The sequence below is a fragment of the Mastigoproctus giganteus genome, chromosome 2, assembly GCF_048544385.1.
Source record: "Mastigoproctus giganteus isolate SK-2022 chromosome 2, ASM4854438v1, whole genome shotgun sequence".
Taxonomy (NCBI): Eukaryota; Metazoa; Arthropoda; class Arachnida; order Uropygi; family Thelyphonidae; genus Mastigoproctus; species Mastigoproctus giganteus.
In genome coordinates, this window is record NC_143576.1 from 14,412,305 (window position 1) to 14,429,935 (window position 17,631).

General features: G+C 36.3%; 1 protein-coding gene across 1 annotated transcript in view; it reads right to left on the bottom strand.

Annotated features, from left to right (window-relative positions):
* tweek (transmembrane protein KIAA1109 homolog tweek) overlaps positions 1 to 17,631 on the bottom strand; it is an 806,203-nt gene that overhangs the window by 65,565 nt on the left and 723,007 nt on the right. Inside the window, 2 exon segments of the mRNA XM_090388226.1 lie at positions 6,823 to 7,021; positions 16,781 to 16,938. Coding sequence (XP_090244352.1) covers positions 6,823 to 7,021; positions 16,781 to 16,938 — 357 coding nt within the window.

Sequence of the window (17,631 nt, forward strand, 5' to 3'; positions counted from 1 at the left end):
ATGTATATATAAGTGCATGGTAGCACCTGGATCGTTAGTTCGACTCTGCCTCATTTCACTGAAGATACAGGATTCTGTAGCAATGGCCAGCTATGTATGTTAAGTGTTGAACGTACCCAAAGTGTTATTAGTGGAATCCCCTAGGGTTCGATGCTGGGCCCATTGTTGTTTTGTGTATTTATTAATGATATCGATGAAGGTATATCAGGCTTAATGTATAAGTTTGCAGATGATACAAAGGTTGGCAGAGTAGTTAATGATAGTAAAGACAGTATGCTACTGCAACAGGATCTAGAAAAGTTAGGTAGATGGGTTGAGAAGTGAAGGGCAACTGAAGTTTAATACTGACAACTGTAAAGTATTGCATATGGGTAGCAGTAACCCAAGAGAAACATACCGTGTGGTACTATACTCATGGAGGTGGAGAATGAAAAAGACCTGGAGGTAATTGTGCAGTCGGATATGAAGTTTTCTGAGCAGTGCAGATGGGGTGCCAGAGCAGGTCATGGAGTTTTGTCAATGATCTTTTGCTAGCAGAGACAAGGAGGTGATTATACCTTTGTATAATCACCTGCATACAGGTCTGGAGGCCTCATTTTAGGAAGGATGTAGAGTTGCTAGAACGAGTACAGAGAAGGGCAACAAGATTGGTGAGAGACAAACGGGTTCTCTTACCAGGAGAGGCTTAAATTCTGTAAGTTGCAGCATCTGGAGACTAGGCACCTGCAAGGTGATCTGATTGAGGTGTACAAGGCCTTGAATGGTTTGAGCAGGCTCAGTGCTGATGGGATACTTTCACTTGTTTGGAATAAAAACCTGAGGGGGGCATAGATTCAAAATGAGGAATAGATGTGTGGAAGTTTGATTTTAGCCAGTGGATAGTTGATTGCTAGAACAGACTTCCATCTGTTGTTGTGGAATTTGATAGCTTAAATAAATTTAAGGCTGAACTAGACAAACATTTGAAGTGACTGGATGGGTGAAATTGGAAGGGGTTTTTTTTTTTTTTTTTGGTGGCCGATGCTCTATAGGCTTTCTTAATTGGTCAATATATTTTCCCAATCTGCTTTGGTAAATTTTCATTTTGTTTGGGTTTCTGATGCTTCGAAGCAGGAGGTTTGGATTCTACAGATCACTGGATAGTGATCCCTGTTGAGAGAATTATCAAGTGTTGTCCACTCAATACTTGGGAAGAGATGGAGAGATCCATTGCTGAGGTTTTTCCTGTAGATAAGCCATTATTCAGTAGTGTTAAATTCTGTCTGTCAACAGCATTTCAGTGATCTGCCCTCATCTGTCTGAGAACTTTATAATGGATGATGCCCATTAAAGTATCCAAATAAACAGAAGGGAGATGGCAACTGCAGAACAAGGTCTTCCAATTCCTGAAATGTACATTAGAATGGTTGTGTGGAAGATAAATTAAAACAAATGTTAAGGCAATGTCAATCACCATACATGTCACAACACCTTTTAAGGCGGATTTGAATATATTTAAAATTCGGAATATATTTACAAGGAATGTTTGAGTCTAAGAATATGGCTACCCTTCCACGAGCACTATTGTTAAAAGACTTGTCTTGCTGAGAAAAAAAAAGTATAATTTTAACTGAGGAAGATATTTGAGATACTAAATTTGTCTCTGGTAACTAGATATCCACAGAATGATAACAATCAAGTAGCTTGTAGGTATCATTCATTTTGCTGTGAAAGCTTCAACAGTTCCATTGTATGATGTGCATCATTTTGTTTTACTATATGAGGATAGTTCTGTCTGCTTTTTAAGCTCAGGCTGTTTATGGTAATCTGGTTTCATCTTCTTTCTTGGAAAGGCTGGACATCCAGTGTCCATGTCATATTCAGTGTGATGATATATAGGATTTGTTAATCTAAGTTAGCACTGTCATCGATATCCATGTTCATTAATGTTTGCCTTATTAGTTGGAATTAGTTTTTTCAATTTTATAATGTCTGTCAGCGGGTGAGGTGCAGTAGGTATAATGGTAACTAGGGTATTATTGGCTCTGTCTACCACTTTCTGTTTCTTGGATGTGAGCACTGTTTGCAAAGGATATTGTTAGGAGAAACTGAGACTTATATTGTGTTGCAGTTGACTGATATTTTTTGTTACTGTTGCATATGTATGTTGGGCATAATTTGCTTTTTTGCCACTTGATAGGTAACTTTCTGTTCTACCCTATACTTTTGAATTTTTTTCTCTAGTTTTGAAAGTTCACACATAATTTGGAGTAGGATCGATTTTGACCTTTGTGGTTTGACATTGCAATCTGTTTCCATATGTGCCTTTTTTTGGCACACAGTTTGGGCAGGCTATCTCCTCTACAAGGTAATGGTCAGGCCATGCCTTGAGTACTGCGTACAGGTCTGGAGGCCTCATTTTAGGAAGGATGTAGATTTGCTTGAGCATGTACAGAGAAGGGCAACAAGATTGGTGAGGGGAATGAAGGGATCCTATTATCAAGAGAGGCTTAAGTTCTACAAATTGCAGAGGCTGGAGACTAGGCACCTGTGTGGTGATCTGATTGAGGTGTATAAGGCCTTGAATGGGTTGAGCACGCTGAATTCTGATGGGATCCTTCCACTTTTTCAGATTACGAACCTAAGGGGGCATAAATTCAAATTAAGAAAGGACAGATGTAGAATAGATGTGCGGAAATTTGCCTTTAGCCAGCGGGTGGTTAATTGCTGGAACAAACTTCCTTCTGTCATTGTGGAAGTTGATAGGTTGAATAAATTTAAGGAGGAACTGGACAGGCATTTGGAGGGAATGGTATGATTTTTTTTTTTTTTTTTTTTTTTTTTGGCTGATGCTGGTTGGTTGGTTGATTTGGTAGTTGTTGGCGCATCGGCTTCTGTGGCCATATTGCACCTCCCAAGGTTTTTGCAGTACTTTGTCCAAGCCCGAGGCGGGAATCGAACCCGCGACCTTTGGGTTGCCAGGGAGGCACTTTACCCACCCGGCTAGCCCGGTCGGCTTTGGCTGATGCTGCATAAGCTCATATACTTGCTTTCTTGCATCACATCCACTACTACTACAAGCCATTGAGAAGTAAATTATTTTTGACACTTGTAGTATCTGAGTGAATTCCATATGTCAGTCATATTTTGAGGGTTTAGTGTCAAACAACGTTAACTAGAAAATCATTTTGTAGTTGATGTTTTTGTAATTAACCAAGGAAAAGTCATTTGACATTTTCTTGGTTTACTGGAAATGTACTTATAGCTCAAGATAACTTTTAAAGTACTAGAGAGAGATAGTTATATGATATAATATGCATTGTTATTTGTAAAAAGTAAAACTAAAGTTATTTCTAAAAGAAAATGCAATTTTGTAGTTAACGTTATTTGATATTAAACTTTCAATTTGACAGTTGAGATAGCAAGGTTTAACATTAGGTGGTAAGGGAGATGTAACAAATGTTGTTTGGTACACCTTCAGAATGTAGTTCAGTTTCATCTTCATATTGTACTGAACATTATTCAGGATGAATGTTCCACGTGGAGATAAGCTCGACATCTTCTCAAATTATGATGCATTTAGCCTGGATGACTTTTTGGTTTTGTAATTCATGGATCAGTTTATCTCCCATAACATTCTTCAAGTCCCCCCTTTAGAGATATTTAACATTGCATGTGGGGTGACTTGTACAGGTATTTCACTAAAATTGGTAATTTTAGCAGTCTCAGGATGTTTATGACTTGCAGTTTTGATCAATAAATCACCAGATATGAGTCTTCTCACCATTTTGGGTTAACCTGTGGCATTTACTAAGTATTTCTGTATAAGAAACGGGAATAGAGAACTTTTAAGTTTGTCTGACAGTGAATATAAGATAAGGAATGATGGGCATTCCTGTTGTTGTGCCTGCATGCAGTCGTTTTGACTGTGATATATCATGGTCAGGTTCAATGACAGCACATGATGAGCACCTAGTGGAGGAGAGTTGTCATATTCCCTGGTATGCTCTGGGAGTTAACTTTCCAGCCTTGCAACGAGGAGGCAGAAGTTGCTAGGAGGCAAAGCAGTTGAAAGAGTTAGCAAAGTTAGTAATATATGTAATAAGAAAAGAAAGGCAAATTTCCTTCCTGTGTTCTTACTCGTGACTTTCAAGCATAGAACTGGCTTAAAAAGACCTGCTGAGAGATCAACAACAGAACTTAAAAATTACTTTTAATGGAGAGAATGGTGACTATATAATTTTAACTGAGATCGCTTGGCATTTGGGGTGAATGATAGAAGGGCACTTCTCCGATGGCCCCCATTCCATCTTTTCTTCTTCCTTCTGGGGCTGATTTGGGCAGGAGGTTATGGCAATGGATGTCTAGTCATATATACGCACTGGGAGTGTAAACTGGTGAATTGTTAAACACAGAATTATATCCCACATACTTTTAGTAATACATAAAGTTAGTATTAATAAATAATACAGGGATTACCTTGGTCTCTTTATAGGAAGGTTTATTTTCCAACTCTCTTCGTCCATCATGTACAACAATTAAAATACAATAAAATTGATAAACTTCGTTTTAATGTGTTCCATACTGACAGTACGACAGTGATTTAATAACCCAGAATATGCATCGGCACATTTTTTTAGTTTCATTCCATCCTGTGAACACGAAGTATTGAAAAATTTTCATCTAACTTAGGGAGGAAGAAATCTGTCCTCACGTATTTCTTGTTCGTTTTTAAACTATTTTTAATGTTGACATAACATTTTCATATGCTGATAGTTGCATCAGGGTTGATATTTTTTGAAGTCAGGTTGGGTCTCAATGGTGATCCTGGGTTATTAAATTGCTGTCGTACTGTCGGTATGGAATACATTAAAATGAAGTTTATCAATTTTAATTGTTTTAAGTGATAGACTAGGAGAGTTGGAAAAGAAGCCTTCCTATAAAGGAACCAAGGTAATCCCTGTATTATTTATTAATGATTACAAAGAATATAGGAGATATTGAGCATATAATAGCTCTTATTACACTAAATAAAGTTAGTAATACATATATTACTAACTTTACCAACTCCTTCAACTGCTTTGCCTACTAGCAGCACTGCTCCAAATTGCTCTTCAATACTTTCAGTACTTTTCATTTCATATTTTTTTGGAAAACAATGGACAACAGCCTGCAAAAAAAAATACATATTTTAAAACAGCTAACATGCAGTAATATCCACAATTTCTGAATGCAAGGAGAGAGAGAGAGAGAGAGAGAGAGAGAGAGAGAGAGAGAGAGAGAGAGAGAGAGATGTAGGATTTCATTCAGAAAACACACAAATTGGATACAAATTATTTAAAACCCAAATAGAGAGAGAGAAAGATATAGGATTTCATTCAGAAAACACACAAATTGGATACAAATTATTGAAAACCCAAGTGATATGTATGTCTGGGCCACATTAACTTGTACATTCCATATATCTGCATGCAAACAATCAGATCCTCCAATGCCCAGTCCATACAGGGCTGGGGGAGCCTTGTCTGGATTCCTCTTTACTGCCATGCTGATTCTGTTTTGAAATGGTAGGGATGATGTATGCATTTATGCAGATGATATTAATGACCATCCAACCATTGTTGAGCAGTAATGAATTGTGTGAGCAGATAAATCTTAAGTTTCTGGAGTTGTTTACACATTTAAAGAAATTTGGCTTGGCCCAGAAGAGTGTAATGATGATGTACTCCTTAAAAACCTCACTTCGAGTCTTGCAACTAAATGGCATAAAAAGGTAAAATGTAAATTGCAGCCATCATCAATCCGCTGCAAGATGGAAACCTCCTCAATGATTCATACTCTCTCCCAATTGCCAAAACTCATAGAGATCTGGGAATAACACCCAAACTCATTTTTATGTAACATATAGACATACTCATAAAAAAGAATGAATTATACATGGACAACCAAACAGCATCTTTTGCATGTGATATAAATCATAACTGTAAGATATATGTGAATGGCATGTATTCAGCCATTTCATAAAAGAATTGTGGACATTGGCCACCAACATTACAAGAATATATGCTATAGAATTTTGACTCCTGAAGTAGGCAAATAATAAGCACCATCCTCCCTCACCAGTTAGGACCACACAGCTGGCAGAACAACTTCAACTACAACATTTACAGACATTACTGCCTTGGAATGAACATCAGTGAAGATGGTGACTGGAGTAATATCATCACCATGCTTCTGGAAGCCCTCTGAGTGGTACATCCAGCCACCAGCCTTAAGAGAATGAAATTCCTAAAAAGGAAAACAAACAGACTGCTGGAACTATTTCAAATCACAGAATAAAAAAAATTCAGAATGACCATCATGTGGTTTATGTGGACAGTTTGTGTATTAACATTTAAACTCTAGTTAAATAGCAAGCTTGATTAGTTCTAATGTATATAGTGTAAGCATCATGATCTTATTGGTTGTGTTACTGACCTGAGCATTTTGTGCAATAACCACCAGGACTCTAGTAGGCAGCTATTTCACTACTGAAAAATTTCATTAATCAATACACTTATTGCAATTTGTTTCTTACCAACGTATAATATTCAGTTATTTATTTATGGGAGGACAAATAAATATTTATTTATTAAAGAAATAACAAACTATTAATAACAAATTATTCAAACTAATTTAAAAAGTTCCTCCATGCATAATACTATCTTAAATACTATCTCCATGCATAATACTATTTTACTTCTTTATTAAGGTAATTTTTTTTAGTAAACCAGTCTTAAAATGGGAGTACCAAATTTTGCTACAAAATGCTAGGGCATATAATAAACATTTTAACTGTAATACCTTTTGGTGGGAAGAATTGATAATGGATCAGGAGTAATTCTTGTGTTTACTCTCCACTCATCTTTCAATGTAATATCAAGGCAACTGACACGTCCCATTAAAACACTAGTACCCATGTAATCAAGACGAGATTCTAGGGCTCGTAACTTCAATGCAACTGTGTGATCAGGTTCCTGACCCCATTCTTCCTTGAGATGCACTATATAAAAGAGATACAATATACAAAGATGCCTGGAAAGTAATCTAAAAGTACATGCAATTCTCTAACAGTAATAAGAGAGTTCAACTGATACTATAATAACCTTTCTATATGGAGAGGTTTCATTTGTCTGCAACATTCTTCATTAACAGAAAAAGATGCTGATCATGTGGCAAGTGCTTACAATATAGGCTGAATGGTTTTGTGTCTACTTACAGCACTGACTCATAAGGATACCTTACTGAGTCAGTTTGTATTAAGTGTTAAATCTTGTTTTTTTTTTTTTTTTTTTTAAGCTGCACCATCTTAAAAAATATATATTTCTGTGATCAGAAATATTAGCCTTTGTGGTGCCTGCTAAATTGAATAAACACTTTCAGCTAAGATACATTCAGCCTACATTGTAATTAAGAATGATCATTTATTGAGTATGGGTTCAACTTTTATTGTGCACATACTAACTGGAGTGAAAGTTATCTTTTCAGTTTACAACCAAATGCATGGTTGTAAACTGAAATTTAGTTTACAACTAAATGGTTTAAATTTGTGTTGAGGTTATAGTTTTTACTGTTCTGATAAGTTTCTCAGGCATTTCTCAGGAACGTAACCCCCGCGAATAGCGGGGGTTACGTTCCTGAGAAATGCCGCGAATACCGAAAACACGAATACTGAGTTATGGCTCCCATAGTAATAAAGGGGTTCCATTCCAAAGTATGAAATATATAAGAAAAACTAGTCTAAAATTTTGTCTATGTATGTTTTATATGTACCTTCATAATATCACTATGTACATAGACAGCACATAGTGAAATGCAAGCATATGGCATCGAAATGAAAATAAGAAACAATTTAATATTAAATGTAATATTTATTAGAAATTTCAAACAAATCTTTCAAACCAGCGCCTTTGCTAGCTAAGAAACTTATCCCGCCAGTGCTATCACCAGTTTCGCTAAAGTGCTGATAAAGGAGTTTTGCCTTTTCATGAATGATGAGTGAACTTAACGGAATTTTATTTTGAGTTCGGTCTTCTATTCACAGATTTTAAGCTTTTTCCATTTTTTCAAATTTAACATCACGAGTTACAGAGCAAATTTTTGAAGCAGTTAGCTCGTTTTCACGGACTCTACGGTGGATTTTTTCTTCCGATTTCTTGATTGATCATACCGTTGACTCATTGATTTTATAATGTTTTGCCACTGAGGAGACACTTTCACCATTAGAAATTTTATCTAATAACTCAATTTTATTCGCTAATGTTATCACCTTCTTTGATCTTTTCACATTTCCCTTGTTATTCATAGCCATATTTTTGTACGGGTTAGAAAGAACTTGTCCACAATAAAGTCACTTTCTTTCATTAACACACTCGAAAAAGTCTGTTTTACACTGCAAAACGGTAGATTTATCACTTTTGTAAACATATCAATTTATAAATTGATAAATTTATTCAGTTTATAAGCATATAAATTAAAAGAAAACGACAAAACCTTCCATGACAAGCGCATAACACATACTAAACAAGGATTAGCGAGAAACATCCACGCTCGCGATTTTGTCACCCCTCTCCCCCCACCCACTCTTTTGACCGGGAAAGATAATTTTAGCCACGCCCATGTTTTTTTATGGCGGAATTTGTTCACGGCACTTTAAAATTCACATTTTTTTAGGTTTCATTTTATATTAAATCAGTGACCACGAATACAGATACCTCAAATAGCGGGGGTTTACCCAGAATCATTCCAGGTGACTGATGCTTCTAGGTAGCCAAGAAGCCAGAACAGAACACACACATAATACACACAAACCTACGTCACACACATCTGGCCCGTTTGTAGTGATACTGTCTTCATAGAGATACAAGGCGGAGATGAACTCACGTTCTAGGAGCTGCCCTTTACAAAAACACATGTCCACACACATGTATATTCATTTAATTAAATTTTAAGCCGACCGGGCTAGCTGGGTGGATAAAGTGCCTGTCTGGCAACCCAAAGGTCGCGGGTTCGAATCCCACCTCGGACTTGGATCAAAGTACTGCAAAAAAAAAAAAAAACCTCGGGAGGTGCACTATGGCCACAGAAGCCAATGCGCAAACAACTACAAAAAAAAAAAAAAAAATCAAATTTTATGATAGCTGCTTGCCAATACACTTATATATATGTATGTTTATAATATGTTCCAAATTGCCAAGAAATTAGACAAAATCAAAAACAGTCAAGAATGAACAAAAAAAAGTTAGGGGACTTCTTAGATTTATTTAAGATATGGGACACCGATCTTATAAACATTAGCTACATACATAATACACTTTTCAAAGCCCTAAAATAAAAAACTAATAATAATTATGACTTTAGATCTATTCATCTAATACACATCATATAAGGCATTATCAAATTCGGAATCAAAAAGTCATCAACCTTTGCCAGGGGCAAAGGTTGATGACTTTTTTCACTTTCTTATTCCAAAGGTGTTTTTCCTTCTTCTTGGAAATTCTCATATCCAGCCAATTCCTAAAAAAGGGTGACAAATCCCTTACATCCAATTATCGTCCCATTGCAATTACTTCTACTCTTTCTAAAGTAACAGAGAAATCAATTAACTGCCAACTACCTAGAAATCATTAAACTACCTAGAAACCTTCCGTCTGATCAACAATTGCCAGTATGGATTCCGTCAGTGTCAATCCACTGATATTCTGGCTAATGTTACCCATTTATGGACAAATTCAATGGAAAAGTTCAGTGAAACACAAGCAGTTGCTCTTGAGATCTCAAACGCTTTGAATCGCATTTGGCATAAAGGTCTTCTAAACAAGCTTCTATCTTATAGTTTGCCAACTGTTTTTTCGAATTGGTTATCCAGTTTCACTGAGGGTGATGGTTGTTTGTTATTTGGTTTTTAGGAGCATTAGCAACTAAGGCCATGTTGCTCCAGGGATATGCGGTGGTTATTCCCTGACCTTTCCGCATCCTCCGTATTTGGTAGTCACGGGCTCGAACCCCGGTCTAACCAAGAAGCGTGTGCTACGCACTGCTGCTCCTGCCCACCTGGCTATGGAGGCACCAGGGTGATGGTAGATGGCTCTCTCTCTCTCTCTCTCTCTCTCTCTCTCTCTCTCTCTCTCTCTTCTAACTTCTCCACTAATGTTGGTGTCCCCAAGGTACAGTTCTTTCCCTTACTCTTTTCCTGTTGTATATTAATGACCTTCCGTTGACTGGAAATCCTATCCATAGTTTTGCCGATGATAGTACATTGCATTCCACTTTCTAGTTTGAGAAACCTTGCCCTGCTCAATCAGCTTCAACTTCTCGAAAATCTGCTACCAATTCCTTAAATGCCAATCTCCGGGTAATTCTCCAGTGGGGCAAAGGCAACTTAGTTGATTTCAATCCTTCTAAAATTCAGTCTTGTCTTATATCTCACAAAAAGGATTCTTCTGCTTCTATGCTTATCTTTGGTGATACTCCGATTTCTAGGCCTTGACTTCTAACCTCTCTTGGCACAAGCACATTACAAATATTGCTTTCTCTGCATTTAAAAAACTTGGTTTTCTCTTTCGTTCTCGCCATTACTTTTCTTCCAAACAACTGTTCACTCTGTACAAATCGCAAATTAGCCCTACGATGGAATATTGTTTACACATCTGGGGCAGTGCCCCCAAAACCTCTCTCAGGTTCTAGATTCCATTCAGAAGAGGGTAGTTAGGTTAACTGATGATTCATCTCTAAGAGAGTCTCTCCATCCCCTGACTCATAGACATTCTGTTTCTGCTGCATGCCTTTTCTACAGATATTTCAATAGGCAGTATTCTTCTGAATTGGCTTCTATAATTCCTGCTCTCTCTTTCAAAACAGTCCGAACACGTGCCACCTCCAGCCAACATCTATTTACTGTCCAACTTAAAACTCACAGAACCAACTTTTCATATCCCTCGTTTATTCATTCAGTTGCCATTTTCTAGAACAACCTACCTTCATACGTATTTCCTGAAAATTACAGTCTACAGAAGTTCAAGTCTAATGTCAACAAATATCTCTTTCGTCTTCTCACCTTCCAACCCAAGCACAGTACTATACTACATTCTAATACCTCTTGTGTTTGGGATTTTAATAAAAAAAAAAAAAAAAAAAAAAATTACACCACCTTGCTATCACCAAGTTTCATTATGCCTGAACTTAATATATAACTTATTGGTTAATTTTGTGCATATCAACCCACTTTTCACCACATCCAGCACACAGGGATTGCCACTTTCCAATTCTCACTAGAAGGACACATTACACACAACCCCATTTCTTTTTTGACTACAGTAAGTCCACACACACACACACACACACACACACACACACACACACACACACACACACACACACACACACACACACACACACACACACACACACACACACACACACACCACAACCTTTGCTTAGACATAGTTAGTCTGCTTTTACCACATGTTTTATTATTGCTTTAGTTTTTAACTTTTTATCCTTTTGCCTTTAGCCAGCGGGTGGTTGGTTGGTGGAACAGACTTCCATTCCTTGTCGTGGAAGTTGATAGCCTAAATAAGTTTAAGGCTCAGCTGGACAGGTATTTTGAACGAACAGAGGGGTGAAGTGGAAGTGGTTATTTTTTATTTATTTATTTATTTTTATTTTATTTTATTTATTTTTGGCTGATGCTGCATAAGCTTGCTTTCTTGCATCAAATGCCTCTACTAATGCTAATGAGGTCAAAATAACTCATTTTTGTTGATGAAGTAAAAGTAAGTTTGTCAATAAAATGAAACTCTTACAGTAGCTGAAGTACTGTGCACTGTGTTCTTATATTGACAAAAATGCTAAGCAAGGAAAAAGAATCTTTTCAGATTCTTAATCTAAGCACACTGCAGTCAATGGAATGGATTCATCACATCCTCAGAGTCTCTCCCTTGAATGAAGCAGTGACAGGTGCACCATGGAACAACAACTCTATGAATATGGAGACACTTATCAGGATTGATATCTCTAAGCAAGAACTGATAGAAATAATAACTGGTCTTGGCTTGGGGCAGACCAATTTCCAAGTTATGCCCCTTAAAATTATTAGTCATTACTGCTGTGATGTCTGGGTTCCTCCTTCTGAGCTTGAGTAGAGTTATACCAGTGAAACAAACACACTATCAGTCTGTCTGATTTTCTACAAATTTCAGTCTCTTCAATTTGGTTCAAATTATTAGAAAATATGCTTTGCTACTTATCAGCCCAAATCTTCAGTGAAAGACCAATAATACCCATTGAAATGATATCCATGAGAAAACAGTCTACTATAAAAAATTATAGAAGGTTAAAAATTTCTTCTGCTATCTCAAATTTTAATAATCTTCTTTAGCCTAAAACTGAATTCAGCAAAAACTTAATTACATCAATTTCTCACTAGTGTCAGACCTCTTTTGCCAATCTGTAAGAGCAATTTTGGAATTCCAATTTTCTTGGAATTTTTTTTGACTGCAAACTTACCTTCAAAATGTATTAGTAAAAGAATAAGAAAAGTTTCAGGCTAGTGAGTTAAGTGGAGTAAAAATTAAAAATATGCAGATTTTAAAATATATAAATATATTTTCTAGAATGATATATACTGCCAGCCTCTGGACATCTGCTGCCTCTAATCTGAAATGTGTATTTTCTAGGATCCTTAAGTATGCCTGGAAACATGCTCAATTTCCCGTCTTCCTGAGGAATTTTAATTTTTGCCCTCTTGAACAACATTCCACAGTGAAGCAAATGACAGAATTACACTACATTATTTCATTGGAATTAAGACTTTTGCCAGCCTGTCTCCAGCACTCAACTAAGTTAATTGCAAACCTGAACAGACCAGTAAAATTTGATCATCATCATCATTCTAAGGGCCAAGCCCTGTCGCCATAGAGATCTTTTTTCTCCACTCAACCCAAATTTGGGCTTTTTGTTTAGCTTCCATGTAGTTTATACTTGAGAGTCAGAGAATGTCATCAAGTGGTGTGATTCTTAGTCGTCCTCTGCTTCTTTTACCATCAAGTTATCCTTCTATTATGTTTACTATCAATTATTGTCTCCAGAGATGGCCTAGGAACTGCATCTTCCTCTTTATTATGGTTTTCTTGATTGTTCTTTGTCCTCAGCTACTCTGAGGACTTCTTCATTCGTTTCTCCAGTTGATTTTCATCAATGTTCTCCAGCAAACCCCAGGGGCTCATATCTGGTGAGTATGGGCTTGGCACACCCAAGGTCCTGAGCTGGATATCATCATTCTTCTCTTTCTTGGTGATTCCCCTTCTACTTTTCTCTCTCTCTCAGGGAAATTCAGAATTTTTTTTTTTTTTTGGCTGGTGCAGCAGGCTTCCTTGCACCATATAGCTAATAATAATAAAACATCTCAAATGCTTCAATCCACCTCCAGTCTGTTGCTGTTATTGACGATGTTTTACATCCATACAGCAGTATACTCCATATATAGGTTTTCACAAATTTCTTCCTCTTTTCTTTGTTTATCTTACTTACAATAAATGATTTCTTTTTTCCTAAGTGCTTCTTTCGCTGTAGCAATTCTCCTATTTATTTCTAAATGGCTTTTGCCATGTATGTTGCTTCCAAGATATACAAATGAACTTACTTGTTCAATTTCCTTGTTATCTATGTCTATCTTGTCTGTTTTTCTTTGACTTGCTTTTACGGCAATCATTTTTTTTTGTCTTTTTTGTGTTAATTTTGAACCCGTATTCTAAGAAAACGTCTTCCATTACTTCTATTGTGTTTTCTAACTCTTCTTCATTTTCAGCTAGTGCTGCTATATCATCTGCAAAATGTATGAATTGTATCTGCACTCCTCCTATGTGTATTCCTTTGGTTTTACAGCTTCGCTTTCTCTAGAGCATCCATGTACAAGTTAAATAGTAATAGTGATAATGCACACTCCCACCCCTGCTTAACTCCTTTTCTTATCTTGGCTATTACTTCATTATTTTGAAATTCAATTTTTGTCATTTGGTTTTCATATAATTTTTTGATGGCTCATTGATCTCTCCAATCAAACTGGGCCTTCTTCATGACTCTGAAAAGCTCTCAGAGAACACTTTCAATGATTATTTATGATTTTTCTTCTATCTACAATTGCGTGTAATTAGCATTAGCATATGATGCAAGAAATCATTAGCATTAGCATATGATGCAAGAAAAAAAAAACACTTCCATTTCACCTCTCCATTCATTCAAAATACCTGTCCAGCTGAGCCTTAAATTTATTTAGGCTATCAACTTCCACAACAAGGGATGGACGTCTGTTCCACCAACCAACTACCCGCTGGCTAAAGGCAAATTTCCGCACATCTATCCTACATCTCTCTTTCCTCAATCTGAATTTATGCCCTCTCAGGTGATTATTCTGAGCAAGAGGAAGAATCCCATTGGCATTGAGCATACTCAAACCATTCGAGGCTTTATACGCCTCTATCAGATCACCTCGCCAGTGCCTAGTCTCCAGACACTGTAATTTGCAAAACTTAAGCCTTTCTTCGTAAGAGCAACCCTCTGTTCCATTCTATCTTGTCTTGTTTCATTCTATAATGCTAAGGTGGCATCTCGTGTTCCTCTTCTTTTTGATCACACTCGCCAAACTTTGCAGTACTGCTAATGAATAAACTTGGTCACAAAATTCACTGGTCACAAAACAAGAATACAGACAAATTTGTTTAAGAAAAATGTATTCATGTAAAAATGTGAATTGTTCTTTCTACATGAACTTAATAATTAATTCATTTAAACTTTTAATTTCAACCTCAATTTGTTACTGTTCCTCATATGTAAGGGCTCCAACTGGTCTTCATTCTGGAGTCTCCTAGTTGACCTTATACACTCAACTTGGGATTATTAAAATCAAAATTTTCTTTCCTCTAGTACTTTCCCTAACATGCTGATACAGATAGCAATCATTTAGTTGATTTAAAAATTTTGACCACTGTAGTGATTCCCCCTCCCCGCCTTCTCAAGTGTTCCAATCAATAAGGGCCTTACTGATATCTCTTAAAAAACACTCACATTTTCTTGCCCATTCCATCTGCACATTGAGGCTCTTATCACAGGCTACTTTTGGCAAGTAACATGGCTCACCCTCCTGCCTCTCCTTCCTAAACATGTTATTTATGCCATAATGAAACTCACTGTCCCCTGTTTCTGGGTGATACCAAGTTTCCCATTAGTTATCTTAAACAAAGTTCACATTCACTCATTTGATTGACAATGCTCCTGACATTGCTGTAGACACAGTTCAGAATAAGTATTCTTGGACTATTTACTACACCGACATATTCCTAGAATTAGTTTACCATTCATTTAACATGCTAGTGCTGTCCCAGGTGCATCTTTCCAATATCAGATTCTTTGGCTTTTGTGACCTCATACAATAACCCTTGACATGTGTGATTTCTTGCCCATTAGGGCAAGAATGCTTGCCCCATATCATTGAAAAAAAAAAAAAAAAAAAACCACATAGATGTATTACCCTGTCTCCTCTCCAGAAGAATAATGGTTATCCTGAACTCTTCAAGGCCTTCATAGACATCAGCAATACCACTGCACTACCTCTGTTCAAATATATTCCATCTCTACAAAATGGATTCCATCTAATGCTACGCTGGGCCACACCAATAAAAATTTCCCCCAAAATGTCGCGCAGTATCCTTTACGTTGTCAGTCATTCACAGTACACAATCCCTCCTACAGTAACTGGGCAGAATTATAGATACAAATACATCTCTGACTTAATTTGCAGCACTCTTTCTTTTAAGCATGCCCTATCTTATTTAAGGTCATCAGTTTGTGTGCACTTAATACTGTTCGTTCCCACATGAATAATAATGTTCTCGTTATCCCTTTGAAAAGTGACAACCTATTCGAAACCTCATCAATTTTATCTCTCAGCAAATAACACACTGGTTCTAGTTCACCAATACTGATTAAAAAACATGTGCCCATTTCCCTGACAAAAGAGTTCTGCAATAAAACTAAATGCTTCTGAATCAAAATGGCATGAACTTGCCCATTCTGTGCTGAGGCCCAAATTGAGGGTGCATCATCTGCCGAGTCACCTGATGAGTCTCCAATTTTATTTCTCTTTAGGATATCTTCTCATTTCTTCAGTGAAGAATGGTCAAAATCCTATTACTTTTTTTATGACATGAACACATTTATATTTATTCTTAAGAAATGTGATTAGCTACTTGTTTATTTCTTTTTTTTTGTAACAAAGCATTTGTTTTTTTTAACTGTGTAACTCTTGCATGGAATACAACTTTGTAAAGCAATTAGTGCTCAAATTGAAATATTAAACTTTGGCTTATATAGCTTTATTTAATGAAAGAAAAAAAAAAATATAGAAACTACAATCAGGAACTCATAAACAGAGAACATTCTGAAATAAATTAAGCTGCCTACTCGTCATTTGCCTATTCAATATCATTTAGAGCACTTTTTTGTTCTTTGCAACCAGGCTTGCCATTTGGACAGATCCAAAATAATTAAAGAAATACCCCATTTTACAGTTATTTTGGCATTAAAGAAATAATACACAAGCAAGTAACATAACACTGGTGTGTTTCAGAAAATATTCCCATGTGCCACACACACACACACACACACACACACACACACACACACACACACACACACACTATTTAAGAATTAATAAATTTGCAAGGAATTAGTTTCCAAAATTAGAAAAAAGGAAAAAGGTACAAACTACAAGTGTCAATCTGGCTAAGCTCAATTGTTCCACCAACTATTCCTCCTTTGCTGTCTAAAGTAGATCCTTCCAAACCAAGAGAAACAAATAAATTTTTATGGCCACTACTTCCAATGGATAAACGTCCTTGAGATTTAAATCCTCTTGTTAACCACCTAAGTATTAGACAATAAAATTAGTTAAGAACTGAAATAAATATATGTATTACTAAAATTAATTATAAAACATTTATATAGCAAATTTGATGAATAAGCAATTTTATCTTCATTTTGAACATGTAAATATTGCCAACTTTCAATTATATTCTGATTTGAACCTGGCTGGTACAAGTGAAAACATTTGCATTAATTTGTGTGAACATCTGTTTTTGCGTTTTTGCTTACTCTTTATCTTATGGTATATTTATGCAGTGCATGCAACCCAAAATGATTTGGGTTTGTTTGGAACTTCTTGATCATCTTTCCTAAAGTTTTGAACTTGTCCCTAGTAATTCCCATTGTTCAATCCACTTAAACAACAGCTTGCTGGAAAATGCTTTTCTGATAATATCGAGGTTAAAAATTATGTATTTTATGACAGCAACCAACATTTTATTATGTTGAAAAACAAATGCTAATTTAGATCACTTCCTTCTGAATTTTTTACTTTGTGAGTCACTATCTGATTCTCTCATAGTTGGAGAGGATGCTCTTTCAGTATGACCAATATTTCTTCTCAGATTTATAACTATGTATACTTCTGAAGTTATTTGTTGCTGTTTGTTTGTTATATGGTTTTTAGGAGCATTAGCAACTAAGCCCATATTGCTCCAGGGATATGCGGTGGTCATTCCCTGACCTTTCTGCATC